The following is a 26,884-nucleotide window of genomic DNA, read 5'->3' as shown; positions in this document are numbered from 1 at the left end:
CCATGTGATCGCCCAACAGGGCGACCACATGGTCACAATAGGTGTCCTAGTGTCTGCCTGCAGGGGGACTGTCTGTGCTGACAGGCAGTCTCCCTGCTGCTGTAAAATCATTAAAAAAATTTAAAGTTAAAGTTAATAAAAAAAAAATATTATTATATATGTGTATATATATATATATATATATATATATATGATATATAGACATATATTATACCTATATAATATATGTCTATATATCATATATATAATGTCATGCTAAGTGTATTTTTATATTAATATGTACATATATTAATATAAAAATACACTTATAATTAAATTACACACATATATATATAATATATATAATAACTATATATATTGTATATATATATATTATTATAAAATACCAATAATAAGTAAATTAAATTAAATTAAAAAAAATTAAAATAATAATAAAAAATTAAAAAAAAATTATATATCTATACGAAATTTTATTCTAACTGTATTTTGATATTAATATATATATATATATATCAAAATACACTTAGAATGAAATTGTATATATATCTATGTATATATAAATAAATAAAAAGAATACGAACTATTCATATGTCCATATAAAAAATTACATAAATAATTATATAAATATACACGTAGACTTCAAATATATAAATATGCATATATATTTAAATTCTATGTGCGTATTTATGTAATATTTTTACATAATGAAGTTATTTTATTGATTGCAATTTAAGGGACCTGCCTGCCAACCCAGCCTGAAAGTTCAGAGAATTTAATTTGCTATCACTGTATTTTACCCTGTAACGTTCTACGACACCCTAAAACCTGTACATGGGGGGTACTGTTTTACTCGGGAGACTTCACTGAACACAAATATTAGTGATTCAAAACAGTAAAACATATCACAGCGATGATATTGTCAGTGAAAGTGACTTTTTTTGCATTTTTCACACACAAACAGCACTTTTACTGATGATATAATTGTTGTGATACATTTTCCAGTTTTTAAACACTAATATTTGTGTTCAGCAAAGTCTCCTGAGTATAACAGTACCCCCCATGTACAGGTTTTATAGCGTTTTTAAAAGTTATAGGGTCAAATATATGGGTCAAATATTTTTACATTGAAAATGGCCAGGTTGGTTACGTGCCTTTGAGAGCGTATGGTAGCCCAGGAATGAGAATTACCCCCATGATGGCATACCATTTGCAAAAGAAGACAACCCAAGGTATTGCAAATGGGGTATGTCCAGTCATTTTTAGTAACCACTTAGTCACAAACACTGGCCAAAATTAGCGTTCAATTTAGTTTTTTACTTTTTTCACACACAAACAAATATGAACGCTAACTTTGGCCAGTGTTTGCGACTAACTGGCTACTAAAAAAGTCTGGACATACCCCATATTGAATACCCTGGGTTGTCTACTTTAAAAAAAATATGTACATGTGGGGTGGTATTCAGAGATTTATGACAGATAATACAATGTCACTATTGATACATTTTAAAAATGTATGTTTTGAAACCGCAATATCCTACTTGTACTTATAGCCCTATAACATGCAAAAAAATAGCAAAAAGCATGTAAACACTGGGTATTTTTAAACTCAGGACAAAATTTTGAATCTATTTAGCAGTTTTTTTCATTCGCTTTTGTAGATGAGTAAAAGATTTTTCACATAAAAGTCAAAAAACATGTATTTTTTTCAATTTTTCATCATATTTTTTCATTTTTAAAAAATTAAATTACATGAGATTATATAAATAATGGTATGTTCAGGAAAGCCCCTTTTGTCCTGAAAAAAACAAATATATAATTTGTATGGGAACAGTAAATGAGAGAGCGGAAAATTACAGCTAAACACAAACACCACAAAAGTGTAAAAAGATGCCTGGTCGCAAATGTACAACATCGCAAAAAAAGTCCGGTCCTTAAGGGGTTAAATTGTAAGTTGGCACTTTTCCACGTCTGTGTTGTTCGTGATCCTTTCCGCATTACGGTTTTGCACTATTGGTCTCCCCTCTCTGCTTTTGTATTCCATATCCGACTACTGAGATCCCAAAGAAAGAACATAAGAACACACACTCAAGGTCCACATTGTACCTATAAAGACTTTTTCATCTCCCTTTATTTTATTTAGCGCACCCTGTATTTGTTGTCTTTTGTTCTCTCCATTCTTTGAAGGGTTTGAGGGTTACCCTTCCTTTCAGGTGTGCAGCTCTATCCCCCCTTGTGATCAGTACTGTAGCGCTGTTCCCCTCCCTTTCTATTTAGTACAAATTCTAAAGAAAGACTGTTTTGCCCCCAAAATGCATCTTATTAAAGAATTTATTAACCTAACTGTCCTGTTTTCTCCACAAGTTTTACTAGTAACTGACTAAACTGGTGATTGACAGTGACAGTGAGATTTTACATTTTGTTTTTCCATAGATATATCTGGGCGGCTGGAACTGTCTTGGACAATTCCTGACAATCCCCAGTTATGTGAATAGGCCTGACTGGAAAATTCCTAAATACGTATTCGGCTCATCCTGCCCCCTTTATATTGCTGCTTAGTGATTTTTTTTCTCCTTTTAAATTCATGAATTAATTAATTAATCTCACCTTATAATCAGAGCCTCCATGAGGAAGTCAAGCTCATCTTGTTCGGAACACACCTCGGGCAGAGTCTAAAGAGACATAATGAAAAATGTAGATTGGACAAAGACCTATACCTTGTCCTTGGTATATTACATAGACCATCTCAATCTCTAGTGGGGATACATGTTCAAAACACGGTTAATCAGGCAAAAAAAAGCACTTTCAATTTATCAAAAAAATCTTGCTTAAATTGTTATTTTCAGACCATGAATGTTTCTGAAATTGCAGTAAAAATTTGTGTATCTTTGGAGATAAACATTCTCTGATAATATTTAAAAGTAGTCCTGTCTAGCTTCCCAAAATCGTGGTTCATTCTGCACAGCTTAAGAAACAAAACTGGGTCCGTCACACCTACAATAGGAGTATTTTAGAACTCATGAAATAAATGATTTGCTTTATATTTAATTTGCTACATATATAATTCAGCAAACTCCATTGACCCGTGTCCTCTGCTGGAAATCACTGGTTCGGCCTTTCTTCGTAGTGTGAGCTTTGGACCTGTCTGACCTTTATCTCAGAGAGTGTATTCACGGCTTTGAAGCATCAGCTCCGTAAAGCGTCCACTATCACCATTAGTTACGAAAGAATCAAACTGTATCGAGCTGAGATGACACCTTTACAGTAAAACAGATTCTCACTGTGACCGCTGAGCTTGCATTTATAAAATTCAATACGTTATTGACAGGCCAGTCATTTACAGACTCCAAACACAGCTGTACTGCTGGCAAATAGGATACTGAAAAGACATTAAAAATTTAAGCATAGCCAATCATTTTAGTCTTTTTATTTCTTTTCTTCACCCCTCTCAATACCATTACAGTCCAAGCATATATGAAAGCTCGTCCCATTGTTCACACAGAGTGCAATAAACATAATGCATTACTAAATAATACGTTATACTTTATAGCAATCGACTAATATGTATTGATTAGATATTTCACTATCTTTTATTTCCCAAGGCACGGGTCACTGCTTAACCTTGAGAGTCCCAAAAGTGTTTTTAAAATGGCCTTGCTTTCCTCCGCAAAAAGATTAATGAACTGGTTTAAATTGGGTGTGGAGTGTGTCCTTAAAGCTATATCATAAAATTATGGAAAATACGTAACATATAAAGTCAACAATGCTTGTAAAAGAGCAGATGAATGGGCTACACTAGAATATGGGGGTGGAGGGAAGCCAGAGAGAGCAAGATTAAAGTGACACTCTAAGCATCAAAGCAACTTTAGCTTAATGAAGTAGTTTTGGTGTATAGATCATGCACCTGCAGTCTTACTGCTCAATTTTGTGTCATTTAGGAGCTAAATCACTTTTGTTTCTGTTTATGTAGCCCTAGCCACACCTCCCCTGACTGACACAGCCTGCATGAAAACATGGCTTCATTTACAATCAGATCTTACAGCACATGGTGTTTAATTTAAAAGTTCTTATCCCTTCTAAACTTTATTCACACACAGGAGGCTGCTTTCAACAGAGCAGATAAGATTTGCAAATTAAACAGATTGTGCAATAACAGAAGCCAAACGCTTGAGACTCTTTTTCAGTAGGTGTTTCGGGAAGCTGTGTAAGCCACATGCAGGGAGGTGAGACTAGAGCTGCATAAATAGATAGATTTTATGAACTCCAAATTGGCAGAGATTTGAACGGTGTACAGGCATGATTTGTACACCAAAACAGCTTTATTAATGATTTTTTTTTAAGCACGTGTAATCTAAAAACACTGAAAATGTCAGCTCACTCAATGCAGAGATGATGTGTGTTAGTAAATGAACATCAGGAAAAGTCAGACATTTTGAATAGTTTTTTCTCTGTTTCCAGGAGCAGTAAATTTGCAAATCTCTACTTACAAACTTACAGCAAGCATGTTATTGGCTGACACAGGACAACACGTTGCAGCAATTAAATACATTTCATTTTAGGGTTGTGAGTGGGCGGATGTGACCAGGGCACAGATGAATGTAAGTGGGGCATGGCAAAGGGCGGGACTGTTCTGAGAAAGGTTAGGTGACTTACTAATAACAATTGTATGCAACTAAAATGTAAGTTAGAACAAGAACAATGCATCTTATTTACACAGACTGATTTCATTTATTATTTACTGGTTTAAAGACACATTACTGGGAGTATTATTGCTGTGGAGCTCTGTTATACACTCAGACACATTACTGGGAGTATTATTGTTGTGGGGCTCTGTTATACAATCAGACACATTACTGGGAGTATTATTGCTGTGGAGCTCTGTTATACACTCAGACACATTACTGGGAGTATTATTGCTGTGGAGCTCTGTTATACACTCAGACACATTACTGGGAGTATTATTGCTGTGGAGCTCTGTTATACACTCAGACACATTACTGGGAGTATTATTGCTGTGGAGCTCTGTTATACACTCAGACACATTACTGGGAGTGTTAATACTGTGGAGCTCTGTTATACACTCAGACACATTACTGGGAGTATTATTGCTGTGGAGCTCTGTTATACACTCAGACACATTACTGGGAGTATTATTACTGTGAAGCTCTGTTATACACTCAGACACATTACTGGGAGTATTATTGCTGTGGGGCTCTGTTATACACTCAGACACATTACTGGGAGTATTATTGCTGTGGGGCTCTGTTATACACTCAGACACATTACTGGGAGTATTATTGCTGTGGAGCTCCGTTATACACTCAGACACATTACTGGGAGTATTATTGCTGTGGGGCTCTGTTATACACTCAGACACATTACTGGGAGTATTATTGCTGTGGAGCTCCGTTATACACTCAGACACATTACTGGGAGTATTATTACTGTGGAGCTCTGTTATACACTCAGACACATTGCTGGGAGTATTATTGCTGTGGAGCTCTGTTATACGCTCAGACACATTACTGGGAGTATTATTGCTGTGGGGCTCTGTTATACACTCAGACACATTACTGGGAGTATTATTGCTGTGGAGCTCCGTTATACACTCAGACACATTACTGGGAGTATTATTGCTGTGGAGTTCTGTTATACGCTCAGACACATTACTGGGAGTATTATTGCTGTGGAGCTCCGTTATACACTCAGACACATTACTGGGAGTATTATTGCTGTGGGGCTCTGTTATACACTCAGACACATTACTGGGAGTGTTATTGCTGTGGAGCTCTGTTATACACTCAGACACATTACTGGGAGTATTATTGCTGTGGAGTTCTGTTATACGCTCAGACACATTACTGGGAGTGTTATTGCTGTGGAGCTCTGTTATACACTCAGACACATTACTGGGAGTATTATTGCTGTGGAGTTCTGTTATACACTCAGACACATTACTGGGAGTATTATTGCTGTGGAGTTCTGTTATACGCTCAGACACATTACTGGGAGTGTTATTGCTGTGGAGCTCTGTTATACACTCAGACACATTACTGGGAGTATTATTGCTGTGGAGCTCTGTTATACACTCAGACACATTACTGGGAGTATTATTGCTGTGGAGTTCTGTTATACGCTCAGACACATTACTGGGAGTGTTATTGCTGCGGAGCTCTGTTATACACTCAGACACAATACTGGGAGTATTATTGCTGTGGAGCTCTGTTATACACTCAGACACATTACTGGGAGGATTATTGCTGTGGAGTTCTGTTATACGCTCAGACACATTACTGGGAGTATTATTGCTGTGGAGCTCCGTTATACACTCAGACACATTACTGGGAGTATTATTGCTGTGGAGCTCTGTTATACACTCAGACACATTACTGGGAGTATTATTGCTGTGGAGCTCCGTTATACGCTCAGACACATTACTGGGAGTATTATTGCTGTGGAGCTCCGTTATACACTCAGACACATTACTGGGAGTATTATTGCTGTGGGGCTCTGTTATACACTCAGACACATTACTGGGAGTATTATTGCTGTGGAGCTCTGTTATACACTCATACACATTACTGGGAGTGTTATTGCTGCGGAGCTCTGTTATACACTCAGACACATTACTGGGAGTGTTATTGCTGTGGAGCTCTGTTATACACTCAGACACATTACTGGGAGTATTATTGCTGTGGAGCTCTGTTATACACTCAGACACATTACTGGGAGTATTATTGCTGTGGAGCTCTGTTATATACTCAGACACATTACTGGGAGTATTATTGCTGTGGAGCTCTGTTATACACTCAGACACATTACAGGCAGTATTATTGCTGTGGAGCTCTGTTATACACTCAGACACATTACTGGGAGTATTATTGCTGTGGGGCTCTGTTATACACTCAGACATATTACTGGAAGTATTATTGCTGTGGAGCTCTGTTATACACTCAGACACATTACTGGGAGTATTATTGCTGTGGGGGTCTGTTATACACTCACATTACTGGGATTATTATTGCTGTGGAGCTCTGTTATACACTCAGACACATTACTGGGAGTATTATTACCGTGGAGCTCTGTTATACACTCAGACACATTACTGGGAGTATTATTGCTGTGGGGCTCTTTTATACACTCAGACACATTACTGGGAGTATTATTGCTGTGGAGCTCTGTTATACACTCAGACACATTACTGGGAGTATTATAGCTGTGGAGCTCTGTTATACACTCAGACACATTACTGGGAGTATTATTGCTGTGGAGCTCTGTTATACATTCAGACACATTACTGGGAGTATTATTGCTGTGGAGCTCTGTTATACACTCAGACACATTACTGGGAGTATTATAGCTGTGGAGCTCTGTTATACACTCAGACACATTACTGGGAGTATTATTGCTGTGGAGCTCTGTTATACACTCAGACACATTACTGGGAGTGTTATTGCTGTGGAGCTCTGTTATACACTCAGACACATTACTGGGAGTATTATAGCTGTGGAGCTCTGTTATACACTCAGACACATTACTGGGAGTATTATTACTGTGGAGCTCTGTTATACACTCAGACACATTACTGGGAGTATTATTGCTGTGGAGCTCTGTTATACACTCAGACACATTACTGGGAGTATTATAGCTGTGGAGCTCTGTTATACACTCAGACACATTACTGGGAGTATTATTACTGTGGAGCTCTGTTATACACTCAGACACATTACTGGGAGTATTATTGCTGTGGAGCTCTGTTATACACTCAGACACATTACTGGGAGTATTATAGCTGTGGAGCTCTGTTATACACTCAGACACATTACTGGGAGTATTATTCCTGTGGAGCTCTGTTATACACTCAGACACATTACTGGGAGTATTATAGCTGTGGAGCTCTGTTATACACTCAGACACATTACTGGGAGTATTATTCCTGTGGAGCTCTGTTATACACTCAGACACATTACTGGGAGTATTATAGCTGTGGAGCTCTGTTATACACTCAGACACATTACTGGGAGTATTATTGCTGTGGAGCTCTGTTATACACTCAGACACATTACTGGGAGTGTTATTGCTGTGGAGCTCTGTTATACACTCAGACACATTACTGGGAGTATTATTGCTGTGGAGCTCTGTTATACACTCAGACACATTACTGGGAGTATTATTACTGTGGAGCTCTGTTATACACTCAGACACATTACTGGGAGTATTATTGCTGTGGAGCTCTGTTATACACTCAAACACATTACTGGGAGTATTATTACTGTGGAGCTCTGTTATACACTCAGACACATTACTGGGAGTATTATTGCTGTGGGGCTCTGTTATACACTCAGACACATTACTGGGAGTATTATTGCTGTGGAGCTCTGTTATACACTCAGACACATTACTGGGAGTATTATTGCTGTGGGGCTCTGTTATACACTCAGACACATTACTGGGAGTATTATTGCTGTGGAGCTCTGTTATACACTCAGACACATTACTGGGAGTATTATTGCTGTGGGGCTCTGTTATACACTCAGACACATTACTGGGAGTATTATTGCTGTGGGGCTCTGTTATACACTAAGACACATTACTGGGAGTATTATAGCTGTGGGGCTCTGTTATACACTAAGACACATTACTGGGAGTATTATTGCTGTGGGGCTCTGTTATACACTCAGACACATTACTGGGAGTATTATAGCTGTGGAGCTCTGTTATACACTCAGACACATTACTGGGAGTATTATTACCGTGGAGCTCTGTTATACACTCAGACACATTACTGGGAGTATTATAGCTGTGGAGCTCTGTTATACACTCAGACACATTACTGGGAGTATTATTGCTGTGGGGCTCTGTTATACACTCAGACACATTACTGGGAGTATTATTGCTGTGGAGCACTGTTATACACTCAGACACATTACTGGGAGTTTTATAGCTGTGGAGCTCTGTTATACACTCAGACACATTACTGGGAGTATTATTGCTGTGGAGCTCTGTTATACATTCAGACACATTACTGGGAGTATTATTGCTGTGGAGCTCTGTTATACACTCAGACACATTACTGGGAGTGTTATTGCTGTGGAGCTCTGTTATACACTCAGACACATTACTGGGAGTATTATTGCTGTGGAGCTCTGTTATACACTCAGACACATTACTGGGAGTATTATTACTGTGGAGCTCTGTTATACACTCAGACACATTACTGGGAGTATTATTGCTGTGGAGCTCTGTTATACACTCAGACACATTACTGGGAGTATTATTACCGTGGAGCTCTGTTATACACTCAGACACATTACTGGGAGTATTATAGCTGTGGAGCTCTGTTATACACTCAGACACATTACTAGGGAGTATTATTGCTGTGGAGCTCTGTTATACACTCAGACACATTACTGGGAGTATTATTACCGTGGAGCTCTGTTATACACTCAGACACATTACTGGGAGTATTATTGCTGTGGGGCTCTGTTATACACTCAGACACATTACTGGGAGTATTATTGCTGTGGAGCTCTGTTATACATTCAGACACATTACTGGGAGTATTATTGCTGTGGAGCTCTGTTATACACTCAGACACATTACTGGGAGTATTATTGCTGTGGAGCTCTGTTATACACTCAGACACATTACTGGGAGAATTATTGCTGTGGGGGTCTGTTATACACTCACATTACTGGGATTATTATTGCTGTGGAGCTATGTTATACACTCAGACACATTACTGGGAGTATTATTGCTGTGGAGCTCTGTTATACGCTCAGACACATTACTGGGAGTATTATTGCTGTGGAGCTCTGTTATATACTCAGACACATTACTGGGAGTATTATTGCTGTGGAGCTCTGTTATACACGCAGACACATTACTGGGAGTATTATTGCTGTGGAGCTCTGTTATACACTCAGACACATTACTGGGAGTATTATTGCTGTGGGGGTCTGTTATACACTCACATTACTGGGATTATTATTGCTGTGGAGCTCTGTTATACACTCAGACACATTACTGGGAGTATTATTGCTGTGGAGCTCTGTTATACACTCAGACACATTACTGGGAGTATTATTGCTGTGGGGCTCTGTTATACACTCAGACACATTACTGGGGGTATTATTGCTGTGGAGCTCTGTTATACACTCAGACACATTACTGGGGGTATTATTGCTGTGGGGGTCTGTTATACACTCACATTACTGGGAGTATTATTGCTGTGGAGCTCTGTTATACACTCAGACATATTACTGGGGGTATTATTGCTGTGGATCTCTGTTATACACTCAGACACATTACTGGGAGTATTATTGCTGTGGGGCTCTGTTATACACTCAGACACATTACTGGGAGTATTATTGCTGTGGAGCTCTGTTATACACTCAGACACATTACTGGGAGTATTATTGCTGTGGGGCTCTGTTATACACTCAGACACATTACTGGGAGTATTATTGCTGTGGAGCTCTGTTATACACTCAGACACATTACTGGGAGTATTATTGCTGTGGGGCTCTGTTATACACTCAGACACATTACTGGGAGTATTATTGCTGTGGAGCTCTGTTATACACTCAGACACATTACTGGGAGTATTATAGCTGTGGAGCTCTGTTATACACTCAGACACATTACTGGGAGTATTATTGCTGTGGGGCTCTGTTATACACTAAGACACATTACTGGGAGTATTATAGCTGTGGGGCTCTGTTATACACTAAGACACATTACTGGGAGTATTATTGCTGTGGGGCTCTGTTATACACTAAGACACATTACTGGGAGTATTATAGCTGTGGGGCTCTGTTATACACTAAGACACATTACTGGGAGTATTATTGCTGTGGAGCTCTGTTATACACTCAGACACATTACTGGGAGTATTATTGCTGTGGAGCTCTGTTATACACTCAGACACATTACTGGGAGTATTATTGCTGTGGAGCTCTGTTATACACTCAGACACATTACTGGGAGTATTATTGCTGTGGAGCTCTGTTATACACTCAGACACATTACTCGGAGTATTATAGCTGTGGAGCTCTGTTATACACTCAGACACATTACTGGGAGTATTATTGCTGTGGAGCTCTGTTATACACTCAGACACATTACTGGGAGTATTATTGCTGTGGAGCTCTGTTATACACTCAGACACATTACTGGGAGTATTATAGCTGTGGAGCTCTGTTATACACTCAGACACATTACTGGGAGTATTACTGCTGTGGAGCTCTGTTATACACTCAGACACATTACTGGGAGTATTATTGCTGTGGAGCTCTGTTATACACTCAGACACATTACTGGGAGTATTATTACTGTGGGGCTCTGTTATACACTCAGACACATTACTGGGAGTATTATTGCTGTGGGGCTCTGTTATACACTAAGACACATTACTGGGAGTATTATAGCTGTGGGGCTCTGTTATACACTAAGACACATTACTGGGAGTATTATTGCTGTGGGGCTCTGTTATACACTCAGACACATTACTGGGATTATTATAGCTGTGTAGCTCTGTTATACACTCAGACACATTACTGGGAGTATTATTGCTGTGGAGCTCTGTGATACACCCAGACACATTACTGGGAGTATTATTGCTGTGGAGCTCTGTTATACACTCAGACACATTACTGGGAGTATTATTGCTGTGGAGCTCTGTTATACACTCAGACACATTACTGGGAGTATTATTACCGTGGAGCTCTGTTATACACTCAGACACATTACTGGGAGTATTATTACCGTGGAGCTCTGTTATACACAGACACATTACTGGGAGTATTATTGCTGTGGGGCTCTGTTATACACTCAGACACATTACTGGGAGTATTATTGCTGTGGAGCTCTGTTATACACTCAGACACATTACTGGGAGTATTATAGCTGTGGAGCTCTGTTATACACTCAGACACATTACTGGGAGTATTATTGCTGTGGAGCTCTGTTATACATTCAGACACATTACTGGGAGTATTATTGCTGTGGAGCTCTGTTATACACTCAGACACATTACTGGGAGTATTATAGCTGTGGAGCTCTGTTATACACTCAGACACATTACTGGGAGTATTATAGCTGTGGAGCTCTGTTATACACTCAGACACATTACTGGGAGTATTATTGCTGTGGAGCTCTGTTATACACTCAGACACATTACTGGGAGTATTATAGCTGTGGAGCTCTGTTATACACTCAGACACATTACTGGGAGTATTATTGCTGTGGAGCTCTGTTATACACTCAGACACATTACTGGGAGTATTATTGCTGTGGAGCTCTGTTATACACTCAGACACATTACTGGGAGTATTATTGCTGTGGAGCTCTGTTATACACTCAGACACATTACTGGGAGTATTATTGCTGTGGAGCTCTGTTATACATTCAGACACATTACTGGGAGTATTATTGCTGTGGAGCTCTTTTATACACAGACACATTACCCGGAGTATTATTGCTGTGGAGCTCTGTTATACACTCAGACACATTACTGGGAGTATTATTACTGTGGGGCTCTGTTATACACTCAGACACATTACTGGGAGTATTATTGCCGTGGGGCTCTGTTATACACCCAGACACATTACTGGGAGTATTATTGCTGTGGAGCTCTGTTATACACTCAGACACATTACTGGGAGTATTATTGCTGTGGAGCTCTGTTATACACTCAGACACATTACTGGGAGTATTATTACCGTGGAGCTCTGTTATACACTCAGACACATTACTGGGAGTATTATTGCTGTGGGGCTCTGTTATACACTCAGACACATTACTGGGAGTATTATAGCTGTGGAGCTCTGTTATACACTCAGACACATTACTGGGAGTATTATTGCTGTGGAGCTCTGTTATACATTCAGACACATTACTGGGAGTATTATAGCTGTGGAGCTCTGTTATACACTCAGACACATTACTGGGAGTATTATTCCTGTGGAGCTCTGTTATACACTCAGACACATTACTGGGAGTATTATTGCTGTGGAGCTCTGTTATACACTCAGACACATTACTGGGAGTATTATTGCTGTGGAGCTCTGTTATACACTCAGACACATTACTGGGAGTATTATTGCTGTGGAGCTCTGTTATACATTCAGACACATTACTGGGAGTATTATTCCTGTGGAGCTCTGTTATACACTCAGACACATTACTGGGAGTATTATTGCTGTGGAGCTCTGTTATACACTCAGACACATTACTGGGAGTATTATAGCTGTGGAGCTCTGTTATGCACTCAGACATATTACTGGGAGTATTATTGCTGTGGAGCTCTGTTATACACTCAGACACATTACTGGGAGTATTATTGCTGTGGGGCTCTGTTATACACTCAGACACATTACTGGGAGTATTATTGCTGTGGAGCTCTGTTATACACTCAGACACATTACTGGGAGTATTATTGCTGTGGAGCTCTGTTATACATTCAGACACATTACTGGGAGTATTATTGCTGTGGAGCTCTGTTATACACTCAGACACATTACTGGGAGTATTATTACTGTGGGGCTCTGTTATACACTCAGACACATTACTGGGAGTATTATTGCTGTGGGGCTCTGTTATACACTAAGACACATTACTGGGAGTATTATAGCTGTGGGGCTCTGTTATACACTAAGACACATTACTGGGAGTATTATTGCTGTGGGGCTCTGTTATACACTAAGACACATTACTGGGAGTATTATAGCTGTGGAGCTCTGTTATACACCCAGACACATTACTGGGAGTATTATTGCTGTGGAGCTCTGTTATACACTAAGACACATTACTGGGAGTATTATTGCTGTGGAGCTCTGTGATACACCCAGACACATTACTGGGAGTATTATTGCTGTGGAGCTCTGTTATACACTCAGACACATTACTGGGAGTATTATTGCTGTGGAGCTCTGTTATACACTCAGACACATTACTGGGAGTATTATTACCGTGGAGCTCTGTTATACACTCAGACACATTACTGGGAGTATTATAGCTGTGGAGCTCTGTTATACACTCAGACACATTACTGGGAGTATTATAGCTGTGGAGCTCTGTTATACACTCAGACACATTACTGGGAGTATTATTGCTGTGGAGCTCTGTTATACACTCAGACACATTACTGGGAGTATTATTACCGTGGAGCTCTGTTATACACTCAGACACATTACTGGGAGTATTATAGCTGTGGAGCTCTGTTATACACTCAGACACATTACTGGGAGTATTATTGCTGTGGAGCTCTGTTATACACTCAGACACATTACTGGGAGTATTATAGCTGTGGAGCTCTGTTATACACTCAGACACATTACTGGGAGTATTATTACCGTGGAGCTCTGTTATACACTCAGACACATTACTGGGAGTATTATTGCTGTGGGGCTCTGTTATACACTCAGACACATTACTGGGAGTATTATTGCTGTGGAGCTCTGTTATACATTCAGACACATTACTGGGAGTATTATAGCTGTGGAGCTCTGTTATACACTCAGACACATTACTGGGAGTATTATAGCTGTGGAGCTCTGTTATACACTCAGACACATTACTGGGAGTATTATTCCTGTGGAGCTCTGTTATACACTCAGACACATTACTGGGAGTATTATAGCTGTGGAGCTCTGTTATACACTCAGACACATTACTGGGAGTATTATTCCTGTGGAGCTCTGTTATACACTCAGACACATTACTGGGAGTATTATTGCTGTGGAGCTCTGTTATACACTCAGACACATTACTGGGAGTATTATTGCTGTGGAGCTCTGTTATACACTCAGACACATTACTGGGAGTATTATTGCTGTGGAGCTCTGTTATACATTCAGACACATTACTGGGATTATTATTCCTGTGGAGCTCTGTTATACACTCAGACACATTACTGGGAGTATTATTGCTGTGGAGCTCTGTTATACACTCAGACACATTACTGGGAGTATTATAGCTGTGGAGCTCTGTTATGCACTCAGACACATTACTGGGAGTATTATTGCTGTGGAGCTCTGTTATACATTCAGACACATTACTGGGAGTATTATTACTGTGGGGCTCTGTTATACACTCAGACACATTACTGGGAGTATTATTGCTGTGGGGCTCTGTTATACACTAAGACACATTACTGGGAGTATTATAGCTGTGGAGCTCTGTTATACACTAAGACACATTACTGGGAGTATTATTGCTGTGGAGCTCTGTGATACACCCAGACACATTACTGGGAGTATTATTGCTGTGGAGCTCTGTTATACACTCAGACACATTACTGGGAGTATTATTGCTGTGGAGCTCTGTGATACACTCAGACACATTACTGGGAGTATTATTGCTGTGGAGCTCTGTTATACACTCAGACACATTACTGGGAGTATTATTACCGTGGAGCTCTGTGATACACTCAGACACATTACTGGGAGTATTATTGCTGTGGGGCTCTGTTATACACTCAGACACATTACTGGGAGTATTATTGCTGTGGAGCTCTGTTATACACTCAGACACATTACTGGGAGTATTATAGCTGTGGAGCTCTGTTATACACTCAGACACATTACTGGGAGTATTATTGCTGTGGAGCTCTGTTATACATTCAGACACATTACTGGGAGTATTATTGCTGTGGAGCTCTGTTATACACGCAGACACATTACTGGGAGTATTATTGCTGTGGAGCTCTGTTATACACTCAGACACATTACTGGGAGTATTATTGCTGTGGAGCTCTGTTATACACTCAGACACATTACTGGGAGTATTATAGCTGTGGAGCTCTGTTATACACTCAGACACATTACTGGGAGTATTATTACAGTGGAGCTCTGTTATACACTCAGTCACATTACTGGGAGTATTATTGCTGTGGAGCTCTGTTATACACTCAGACACATTACTGGGAGTATTATTGCTGGGGAGCTCTGTTATACACTGGGACATTACTGGGAGTATTATTGCTGTGGGGCTCTGTTATACACTGAGACACATTACTGGGAGTATTATTGCTGTGGAGCTCTGTTATACACTCAGACACATTACTGGGAGTATTATAGCTGTGGAGCTCTGTTATACACTCAGACACATTACTGGGAGTATTATTGCTGTGGAGCTCTGTTATACACTCAGACACATTACTGGGAGCATTATAGCTGTGGAGCTCTGTTATACACTCAGACACATTACTGGGAGTATTACTGCTGTGGAGCTCTGTTATACACTCAGACACATTACTGGGAGTATTATAGCTGTGGAGCTCTGTTATACACTCAGACACATTACTGGGAGTATTATTGCTGTGGAGCTCTGTTATACACTCAGACACATTACTGGGAGTATTATTACTGTGGAGCTCTGTTATACACTCAGACACATTACTGGGAGTATTATAGCTGTGGAGCTCTGTTATACACTCAGACACATTACTGGGAGTATTATAGCTGTGGAGCTCTGTTATACACTCAGACACATTACTGGGAGTATTATAGCTGTGGAGCTCTGTTATGCACTCAGACATATTACTGGGAGTATTATTGCTGTGGGGCTCTGTTATACACTCAGACACATTACTGGGAGTATTATAGCTGTGGAGCTCTGTTATACACTCAGACACATTACTGGGAGTATTATAGCTGTGGAGCTCTGTTATACACTCAGACACATTACTGGGAGTATTATAGCTGTGGAGCTCTGTTATACACTCAGACACATTACTGGGAGTATTATTACTGTGGAGCGCTGTTATACACTCAGACACATTACTGGGAGTATTATAGCTGTGGAGCTCTGTTATACACTCAGACACATTACTGGGAGTATTATTACTGCGGAGCTCTGTTATACACTCAGACACATTACTGGGAGTATTATTGCTGTGGAGCTCTGTTATACACTCAGACACATTACTGGGAGTATTATTACTGCGGAGCTCTGTTATACACTCGGACACATTACTGGGAGTATTATTACTGTGGAGCTCTGTTATACACTCACACATTACTGGGAGTATTATTGCTGTGGGGCTCTGTTATACACTCGGACACATTACTGGGAGTATTATTGCTGTGGAGCTCTGTTATACACTCAGACACGTTACTGGGAGTATTATTGCTGTGGAGCTCTGTTATACACTCAGACACATTACTGGGAGTATTATTGCTGGGAAGCTCTGTTATACACTCAGACACATTAGTGGGAGTAATATTTCTGTGGAGCTCTGTTATACACTCAGACACATTACTGGGAGTATTATTGCTGTGGAGCTCTGTTATACACTCAGACACATTACTGGGAGTATTATTGATGTGGAGCTCTGTTATACACTCAGACACATTACTGGGAGTATTATTGATGTGGAGCTCTGTTATACACTCAGACACATTACTGGGAGTATTATTGATGTGGAGCTCTGTTATACACTCAGACACATTACTGGGAGTATTATTGATGTGGAGCTCTGTTATGCACTCAGACACATTACTGGGAGTATTATTGATGTGGAGCTCTGTTATGCACTCAGACACATTACTGGGAGTATTATTACTGTGGAGCTCTGTTATACACTCAGACACATTACTGGGAGTATTATTGATGTGGAGCTCTGTTATGCACTCAGACACATTACTGGGAGTATTATTGATGTGGAGCTCTGTTATGCACTCTGACACATTACTGGGAGTATTATTACTGTGGAGCTCTGTTATACACTCACACATTACTGGGAGTATTATTGCTGTGGGGCTCTGTTATACACTCAGACACATTACTGGGAGTATTATTGCTGGGAAGCTCTGTTATACACTCAGACACATTACTGGGAGTATTATTGCTGTGGAGCTCTGTTATACACTCAGACACATTACTGGGAGTATTATTGCTGTGGAGCTCTGTTATGCACTCAGACACATTACTGGGAGTATTATTGCTGTGGAGCTCTGTTATACACTCAGACACATTACTGGGAGTATTATTACTGTGGAGCTCTGTTATACACTCAGACACATTACTGGGAGAATTATTGATGTGGAGCTCTGTTATGCACTCGGACACATTACTGGGAGTATTATTACTGTGGAGCTCTGTTATACACTCGGACACATTACTGGGAGTATTATTACTGTGGAGCTCTGTTATACACTCACACATTAGTGGGAGTATTATTGCTGTGGGGCTCTGTTATACACTCAAACACATTACTGGGAGTATTATTGCTGTGGAGCTCTGTTATACACTCAAACACATTACTGGGAGTATTATTACTGTGGAGCTCTGTTATACACTCAGATATTACTGGGAGTATTATTACTGTGGAGCTCTGTTATACACTCGGACACATTGCTGGGAGCATTATTGCTGTGGAGCTCTGTTATACACTCAGACACATTACTGGGAGTATTATTGCTGGGAAGCTCTGTTATACACTCAGACACATTACTGGGAGTATTATTGCTGTGGAGCTCTGTTATACACTCAGACACATTACTGGGAGTATTATTACTGTGGAGCTCTGTTATACACTCAGACACATTACTGGGAGTATTATTACTGTGGAGCTCTGTTATACACTCAGACACATTACTGGGAGTATTATTGCTGGGAAGCTCTGTTATACACTCAGACACATTACTGGGAGTATTATTGCTGTGGGGCTCTGTTATACCCTCAGACACATTACTGGGAGTATTATTGCTGTGGAGCTCTGTTATACACTCAGACACATTACTGGGAGTATTATTGCTGTGGGGCTCTGTTATACACTCAGGCACATTACTGGGAGTATTATTACTGTGGAGCTCTGTTATACACTCACACATTACTGGGAGTATTATTGCTGTGGGGCTCTGTTATACACTCAGACACATTACTGGGAGTATTATTGCTGGGAAGCTCTGTTATACACTCAGACACATTACTGGGAGTATTATTGCTGTGGAGCTCTGTTATACACTCAGACACATTACTGGGAGTATTATTGCTGTGGAGCTCTGTTATGCACTCAGACACATTACTGGGAGTATTATTGATGTGGAGCTCTGTTATGCACTCAGACACATTACTGGGAGCATTATTGCTGTGGAGCTCTGTTATACACTCAGACACATTACTGGGAGTATTATTACTGTGGAGCTCTGTTATACACTCAGACACATTACTGGGAGTATTATTGATGTGGAGCTCTGTTATGCACTCGGACACATTACTGGGAGTATTATTACTGTGGAGCTCTGTTATACACTCGGACACATTACTGGGAGTATTATTACTGTGGAGCTCTGTTATACACTCACACATTAGTGGGAGTATTATTGCTGTGGGGCTCTGTTATACACTCAAACACATTACTGGGAGTATTATTGCTGTGGAGCTCTGTTATACACTCAAACACATTACTGGGAGTATTATTGCTGTGGAGCTCTGCTATACACTCAGACACATTACTGGGAGTATTATTACTGTGGAGCTCTGTTATACACTCAGATATTACTGGGAGTATTATTACTGTGGAGCTCTGTTATACACTCGGACACATTGCTGGGAGCATTATTGCTGTGGAGCTCTGTTATACACTCAGACACATTACTGGGAGTATTATTGCTGTGGAGCTCTGTTATACACTCAGACACATTACTGGGAGTATTATTGCTGTGGAGCTCTGTTATACACTCAGACACATTACTGGGAGTATTATTACTGTGGAGCTCTGTTATACACTCAGACACATTACTGGGAGTATTATTGCTGGGAAGCTCTGTTATACACTCAGACACATTACTGGGAGTATTATTGCTGTGGGGCTCTGTTATACACTCAGACACATTACTGGGAGTATTATTGCTGTGGAGCTCTGTTATACACTCAGACACATTACTGGGAGTATTATTGCTGTGGAGCTCTGTTATACACTCAGACACATTACTGGGAGTATTATTGCTGTGGGGCTCTGTTATACACTCAGGCACATTACTGGGAGTATTATTGCTGTGGGGCTCTGTTATACACTCAGACACGTTACTGGGAGTATTATCGCTGTGGAGCTCTGTTATACACTCAGACACATTACTGGGAGTAGTATTGCTACGGAGCTCTGTTATACACTCGGACACATTGCTGGGAGCATTATTGCTGTGGAGCTCTGTTATACACTCAGACACATTGCTGGGAGCATTATTGCTGTGGAGCTCTGTTATACACTCAGACACATTACTGGGAGTATTATTGCTGTGGAGCTCTGTTATACACTCAGACACATTACTGGGAGTATGATTGCTGTGGAGCTCTGTTATACACTCAGACACATTACTGGGAGTATTATTGCTGTGGGGCTCTGTTATACACTCAGACACATTACTGGGAGTATTATTGCTGTGGAGCTCTGTTATACACTCAGACACATTACTGGGAGTGTTATTACTGTGGAGCTCTGTTATACACTCAGACACATTACTGGGAGTATTATTGCTGTGTGGCTCTGTTATACACTCAGACACATTACTGGGAGTATTATTGCTGTGGAGCTCTGTTATACACTCAGACACATTACTGGGAGTATTATTGCTGTGGGGCTCTGTTATACACTCAGACACATTACTGGGAGTGTTATTACTGTGGGTCTCTGTTATACACTCAGACACATTACTGGGAGTATTATTGCTGTGGAGCTCTGTTATACACTCAGGCACATTACTGGGAGTATTATTGCTGTGGGATTCTGTTATACCCTCAGACACATTACTGGGAGTATTATTGCTGTGGAGCTCTGTTATACACTCAGACACATTACTGGGAGTATTATTGCTGTGGAGCTCTGTTATACACTCAGACACATTACTGGGAGTATTATTGCTGTGGAGCTCTGTTATACACTCAGACACATTACTGGGAGTATTATTGCTGTGGAGCTCTGTTATACACTCAGACACATTACTGGGAGTATTATTGCTGTGGAGCTCTGTTATACACTCAGACACATTACTGGGAGTATTATTGCTGTGGAGCTCTGTTATACACTCAGACACATTACTGGGAGTATTATTGCTGTGGAGCTCTGTTATACACTCAGACACATTACTGGGAGTATTATTGCTGTGGAGCTCTGTTATACACTCAGACACATTACTGGGAGTATTATTGCTGTGGAGCTCTGTTATACACTCAGACACATTACTGGGAGTATTATTGCTGTGGAGCTCTGTTATACACTCAGACACATTACTGGGAGTATTATTGCTGTGGAGCTCTGTTATACACTCAGACACATTACTGGGCGTATTATTGATGTGGAGCTCTGTTATACACTCAGACACATTACTGGGAGTATTATTGCTGTGGGGCTCTGTTATACACTCAGACACATTACTGGGAGTATTATTGCTGTGGAGCTCTGTTATACACTCAGACACATTACTGGGAGTATTATTGCTGTGGAGCTCTGTTATACACTCAGACACATTACTGGGAGTATTATTGCTGTGGAGCAGACACACCAACAATATGGAGCTCCTAGAAAAGAGGGTCATTAAGATAGAAAAAGGGACAGAGGGATTTGGACCCAAAATAGGGACTGTTCCTCCTAAATAGGTATTTGTTTGAACTGAATGCACCACCTATGCTTTCCCAGCAGTATATAAAATATACACACAGTTATGTCATTATCTCTCTGCCTGTTCGCTGTAGGATGATGGGACTGTAGATGCAAATGATCAAATTTAGAGAATTGGCGTCCTTTAAATGTTAATTCACAAGAGCACAGGGTAGAAATAATATCAAAGTGAACAGACTTTAATTTGTTTTTATGTCCCATCGATTTACTGGAAATATTAAGACAGGCTGCAATACTCCGGTGTGTCTGTTAATTCCATCCCTCCAAGCAGCACAGCTACACTCTGACTGAATTCAGCAGGCGGGGGGCACCGGGTAGATACCAACTCCCCAAAGCAATGTGTTGATTTTGATAACGTGATAATATATAAAATATATATTTTTTACTCTCCCCTGGGTGTTGCATTTCCCCAACAGAAAATAAATACATCTGTAGGAACCAACACCAGTTTCAGTAGCTTTTCTTACCTTCACAGCAACCTTTAACGGTGTTGGGTCACTCGGACTGGACATCACTTGACCTTCATAGACCTCTCCGAAAGCTCCATGGCCCAAACCTCTATAGAGAGAACATAATATGCATGGGTGAGGCCCTCTGCTCTAAAACAGACATCAGGTTATAGCTTTATAGGGGTTATTGATAAAGGAACACTATAGTCACCTAAATTACTTTAGCTAAATAAAGCAGTTTTAGTGTATAGATCATTCCCCTGCAATTTCACGGCTCAATTCACTGTCATTTAGGAGTTAAATCACTTTGTTTCTGTTTATGCAGCCCTAGCCACACCTCCCCTGGCTATGATTGACAGAGCCTGCATGAAAAAAAAACTGGTTTCCCTTTCAAACAGATGTAATTTACCTTAAATAATTGTATCTCAATCTCTAAATTGAGCTTTAATCACATACAGGAGGCTCTTGCAGGGTCTAGCAAGCTATTAACATAGCAGGGGATAAGAAAATCTTAATTAAACAGAACTTGCAATAAAGAAAGCCTAAATAGGGCTCTCTTTACAGGAAGTGTTTATGGAAGGCTGTGCAAGTCACATGCAGGGAGGTGTGACTAGGGTTCATAAACAAAGGGATTTAACTCCTAAATGGCAGACGATTGAGCAGTGAGGCTGCATGGGCATGTTCTATACAACAAAACTGCTTCATTAAGCTAAAGTTGTCCAGGTGACTATAGTGTCCCTTTAAGTAGCATAGTTTACAATACTATCCATATTGTACGCTGCTTCTAAACTCAAACAATTCACTGTTAAATGGATAGACCTCCTGTGCCTACAAAAACTCTGCCGTGGATGAAAATTACCCTCCCCCCAAAAACTAACTCCCATTACTAGTATTAGTGGCCCATGGGATCTCTCCTGGTTGCTGTGTGATATACATAAAGAAATAGGTGATTTACAGCAAAAGAGATCATTACTTGCACTTTTTATTTTTCTGTTGAATCATTTATTTTACACTCTTTCAAGGACGGATTTACTAACGAGGAACTTCGTCCAAAAAATGACAAGAACCTCCTTGAATTTTAAGACAGAAATGAAATTCTGAGAGGGCAGAAAGTCGAGGACAGAAGCAAAGCTTGGTGTCGAGAGATCAACACTTTTTAGGAGTTTCTTCTCTCCCACTTACGTCAAGTGATGTCACACTCTGAGCCATTGCTCATCTATACACAGGGGCGGACTGACCGGTCGGGCACTTCGGACATGGTCCGAGGGCCCGGCCGGGAGGGGGGCCCGCCATCAGGGGGCCCGGCCGCCCCTTTAAATGCTGCAGCCGCCTGAGCGCTCTCTTAAGAGCGCTCAGGCGGCTGCAGCTTCTCACCTCCCCTCCCCGTAGCATGGCCGAGCTGCTCTGCGTCCGCGGTGCCGGCCGGAGTGATAGGAAAGTGCTGTCCTGTCAGTCCGGCCGGGTACAGGAAACAGAAACTCCTGTTCCGCGCGGAACAGGAGTTTCTGTTTCCTGTACCCGGCCGGACTGACAGGAAGGTGCACACTCAGTGTGTGTGCACCTTCCTATCACTCCGGCCGGCACCGCGGACGCAGAGCAGCTCGGCCACGCTACGGGGAGGGGGTAAAAAGAGAGAGGGAGGGAGGGAGGGGGGGAGTTAAAAGAGAGAGGGGGGGTTAAAAGAGAGAGGGGGGGTTAAAAGAGAGAGGGGGGGTTAAAAGAGAGAGGGGGGTTAAAAGAGAGGGGGGGGGTTAAAAGAGAGAGGGGGGTTAAAAGAAAGAGGGAGGGGGGGTTAAAAGAGAGAGGGGGGGTTAAAAGAGAGAGGGAAGGGGGGGTTAAAAGAGAGAGGGAGGGGGGGTTAAAAGAGAGAGGGAGGGGGGGTTAAAAGAGAGAGGGAGGGGGGTTAAAAGGGATGGGGGTTAAAAGAGAGAGGGGGTTGTTAAAAGAGATGGGTTAAAAGAGAGAGGGAGGGGGGGTTAAAAGAGAGAGGGGGTAAAAAGAGAGAGGGGAGTAGGGGGGTAAAAAGAGAGAGGGAGGGGGGTAAGAAGAGAGGGGGTAAGAAGAGAGAGGGAGGGGGGTAAGAAGAGAGAGGGAGGGGGTAAGAAGAGAGAGGGAGGGGGTAAGAAGAGAGAGGGAGGGGGTAAGAGGAGGGAGGGGGGTAAGAAGAGAGGGGGTAAGAAGAGAGAGAGGGGGTAAGAAGGGAGGGGGGAGTAAGAAGGGGGTAAGAAGAGGGGGAGGGGGGAGTAAAAGAGGAAGGAGGGAGTAAGAAGAGGGGGAGGGGAGAGTAAGAAGAGGGGGGAGGGGGTAAGAAGAGGGGAGAGTAAGAAGAGAAGGGGGGAGTAAAGGGGGTAAGAAGAGGGGAGGGGGAGTAAAAAGAGGAAGGGGGAGTAAGAAGAGGGGGGAGGGGGGTAAGAAGAGCGGGGAGGGGGTAAGAAGAGGGGGGAGGGGGTAAGAAGAGGTGGGAGTAAGAAGAGGGGGAGGGGGGAGTAAGAAGAGGGGGAGAGTAAGAAGAGGGAGTAAGGAGAGGGGGAGGGGGGAGTAAGAAGAGGGGGAGAGTAAGAAGGGGGGTAAGAAGAGAGTGGGAGTAAGAAGGGGGTAAGAAGAGGGGGAGGGGGAAGTAAGAGGAGGGCAATTGCCCCCTCCCCTGTCCGCAGGCACCGTGCGGGCAGCCGGCAGGGGAGGGAGGAAGAGAGGACCCGGGAGCTCAGCCTGCAGCTCCTCTGGGTCCTTCTTGCGCGAGCACAGATCGTAAGAAGAGGGGGGAGGGGGTAAGAAGAGGGGAGAGTAAGAAGAGAGGGGGGGAGTAAAGGGGGTAAGAAGAGGGGAGGGGGGAGTAAAAAGAGGAAGGGGGAGTAAGAAGAGGGGGGAGGGGGGTAAGAAGAGCGGGGAGGGGGTAAGAAGAGGGGGGAGGGGGTAAGAAGAGGTGGGAGTAAGACGAGGGGGAGGGGGGAGTAAGAAGAGGGGGAGAGTAAGAAGGGGGAGTAAGGAGAGGGGGAGGGGGGAGTAAGAAGAGGGGGAGAGTAAGAAGGGGGGTAAGAAGAGAGTGGGAGTAAGAAGGGGGTAAGAAGAGGGGGAGGGGGAAGTAAGAGGAGGGCAATTGCCCCCTCCCCTGTCCGCAGGCACCGTGCGGGCAGCCGGCAGGGGAGGGAGGAAGAGAGGACCCGGGAGCTCAGCCTGCAGCTCCACTGGGTCCTTCTTGCGCGAGCACAGATCGTTGCCGCGGTTACCACGGCAACGTTACGGCTCTTGCGAGAGTAAACTCTCAACACTGTGACCACCAGGGATTCCTGGTGGTCGCAGTGGTGAGAGTGAACTTTAGCCCCATAAACACACTTCCCCCACACACCATACACATTCACACACTGCCACCCATACACACACACTGCCCCCACACACACCATACACATTTACACACATTGCCTCACACACACACACACATACACTGCCCACCCATACACACACAGCCCCCCATACTAACATTGCCACACACATACACAGCCCCCTCGTACACACATTGCCCCACACACCCTACACATTCACACACTACACCCCCTCACACACACTGAACCTTTCACACACACTGCACCCCTTACACATTGCACCACTGCTCCTATACCCTACTACAGCCTCATATCCCAGCAGACCCCAGGTAAGTTGTCAAACTGTTCTTAAACGGTTTGACTACTTACTCTGGGAGGGGGGCCCGGCCCTCCTGGCACCATAACGACTACACAGAGTAGTAGTGGTCATTGTGCATGGATTATTTCTTTGAATAATCTACGAGTGCCCCAGTAGCCAGCAAGCCAGCCAACCCACAGGCCAGCCAGCCCACAGGCTGGCCAGTAGACAGCCAGCCAGCCTACAGGCCACCAGTTAGGCTTAAAGCCAGCAAACCCACAGCCTGCCAACCGCAGCCAGCAAGCCACAGCCTGCCAGCCAGCAAGCCACAGCCAGCAAGCCACAGCCTGCCAGCCGCAGCCAGCAAGCCCACAGCCTGCCAGCCGCAGCCAGCAAGCCCACAGCCTGCCGGCAGTAGCCAGCAAGCCCACAGCCTGCCAGCAAGCCCACAGCCTGCCAGCAAGCCCACAGCCTGCCAGCCGCAGCCAGTAAGCCCACAGCCTTCCAGCAAGCCCACAGCCTGCCAGCCGCAGCCAGCAAGCCCACAGCCTGCCGGCAGTAGCCAGTAAGCCCACAGCCTGCCAGCAAGCCCACAGCCTGCCAGCCGCAGCCAGTAAGCCCACAGCCTTCCAGCAAGCCCACAGACTGCCAGCCAGCAACAGTAATTAAGGTAAGAGGAGCCAACTTGGCCTAGGTATCAGCTATGTTGTGTTGCTATATTGTGAATAGGAACCAGAGTGTTGGAGAGACCCCCCTCCAGGCCCCATTAGACTCCATTGTAGTCTCTAATGGGACCTGGAGGAAATTCTTCCTAACACACTCTCTAAAGGACACTGAGATAGCCTCTGCTAGAATGCTCCCCCCCTCCATGGCCCATTAGCCCTCAATTGTAGTCTCTACTGGGGCCTGGAGGCGACTATTTCCAGCAGGGACACTGAGATGGCCTCTGTTAGAAAGACCCCCTTCCAAGCCTATTAGACTTCATTGTAGTCTCTAATAGGGCCTGGAGGGGATTCTTTCTAACACACTCTCTAAAGGACACTGAGATAGCCTCTGCTTGAAAGACCCCCCTCCATGGCCCATTAGCCCTCAATTGTAGTCTCTACTGGGGCCTTGAAGGGATTATTGCACTTTTGTTCCTTGTGTCTAAAGATTGTGTAGGGTGTCGCTGGAGGCGGTGCATGGAGGCGGGACATGG

General features: G+C 42.5%; 1 protein-coding gene across 1 annotated transcript in view; it reads right to left on the bottom strand.

Annotated features, from left to right (window-relative positions):
- The window catches only part of ALK (ALK receptor tyrosine kinase), a 713,383-nt gene that overhangs the window by 42,071 nt on the left and 644,428 nt on the right, over nucleotides 1–26,884 (bottom strand). The window contains exons 21-22 of the mRNA XM_063441954.1: nucleotides 22,087–22,177; nucleotides 2,605–2,669 (exon numbers count right to left, since the gene is read on the bottom strand). Of these exons, the coding sequence (XP_063298024.1) occupies nucleotides 2,605–2,669; nucleotides 22,087–22,177 (156 nt within the window). The remainder of the gene's footprint in view (nucleotides 1–2,604; nucleotides 2,670–22,086; nucleotides 22,178–26,884) is intronic.

Source organism: Pelobates fuscus, chromosome 2 (assembly GCF_036172605.1).
Source record: "Pelobates fuscus isolate aPelFus1 chromosome 2, aPelFus1.pri, whole genome shotgun sequence".
NCBI lineage: Eukaryota > Metazoa > Chordata > Amphibia > Anura > Pelobatidae > Pelobates > Pelobates fuscus.
This window is presented reverse-complemented; position numbering and strand designations above follow the sequence as displayed.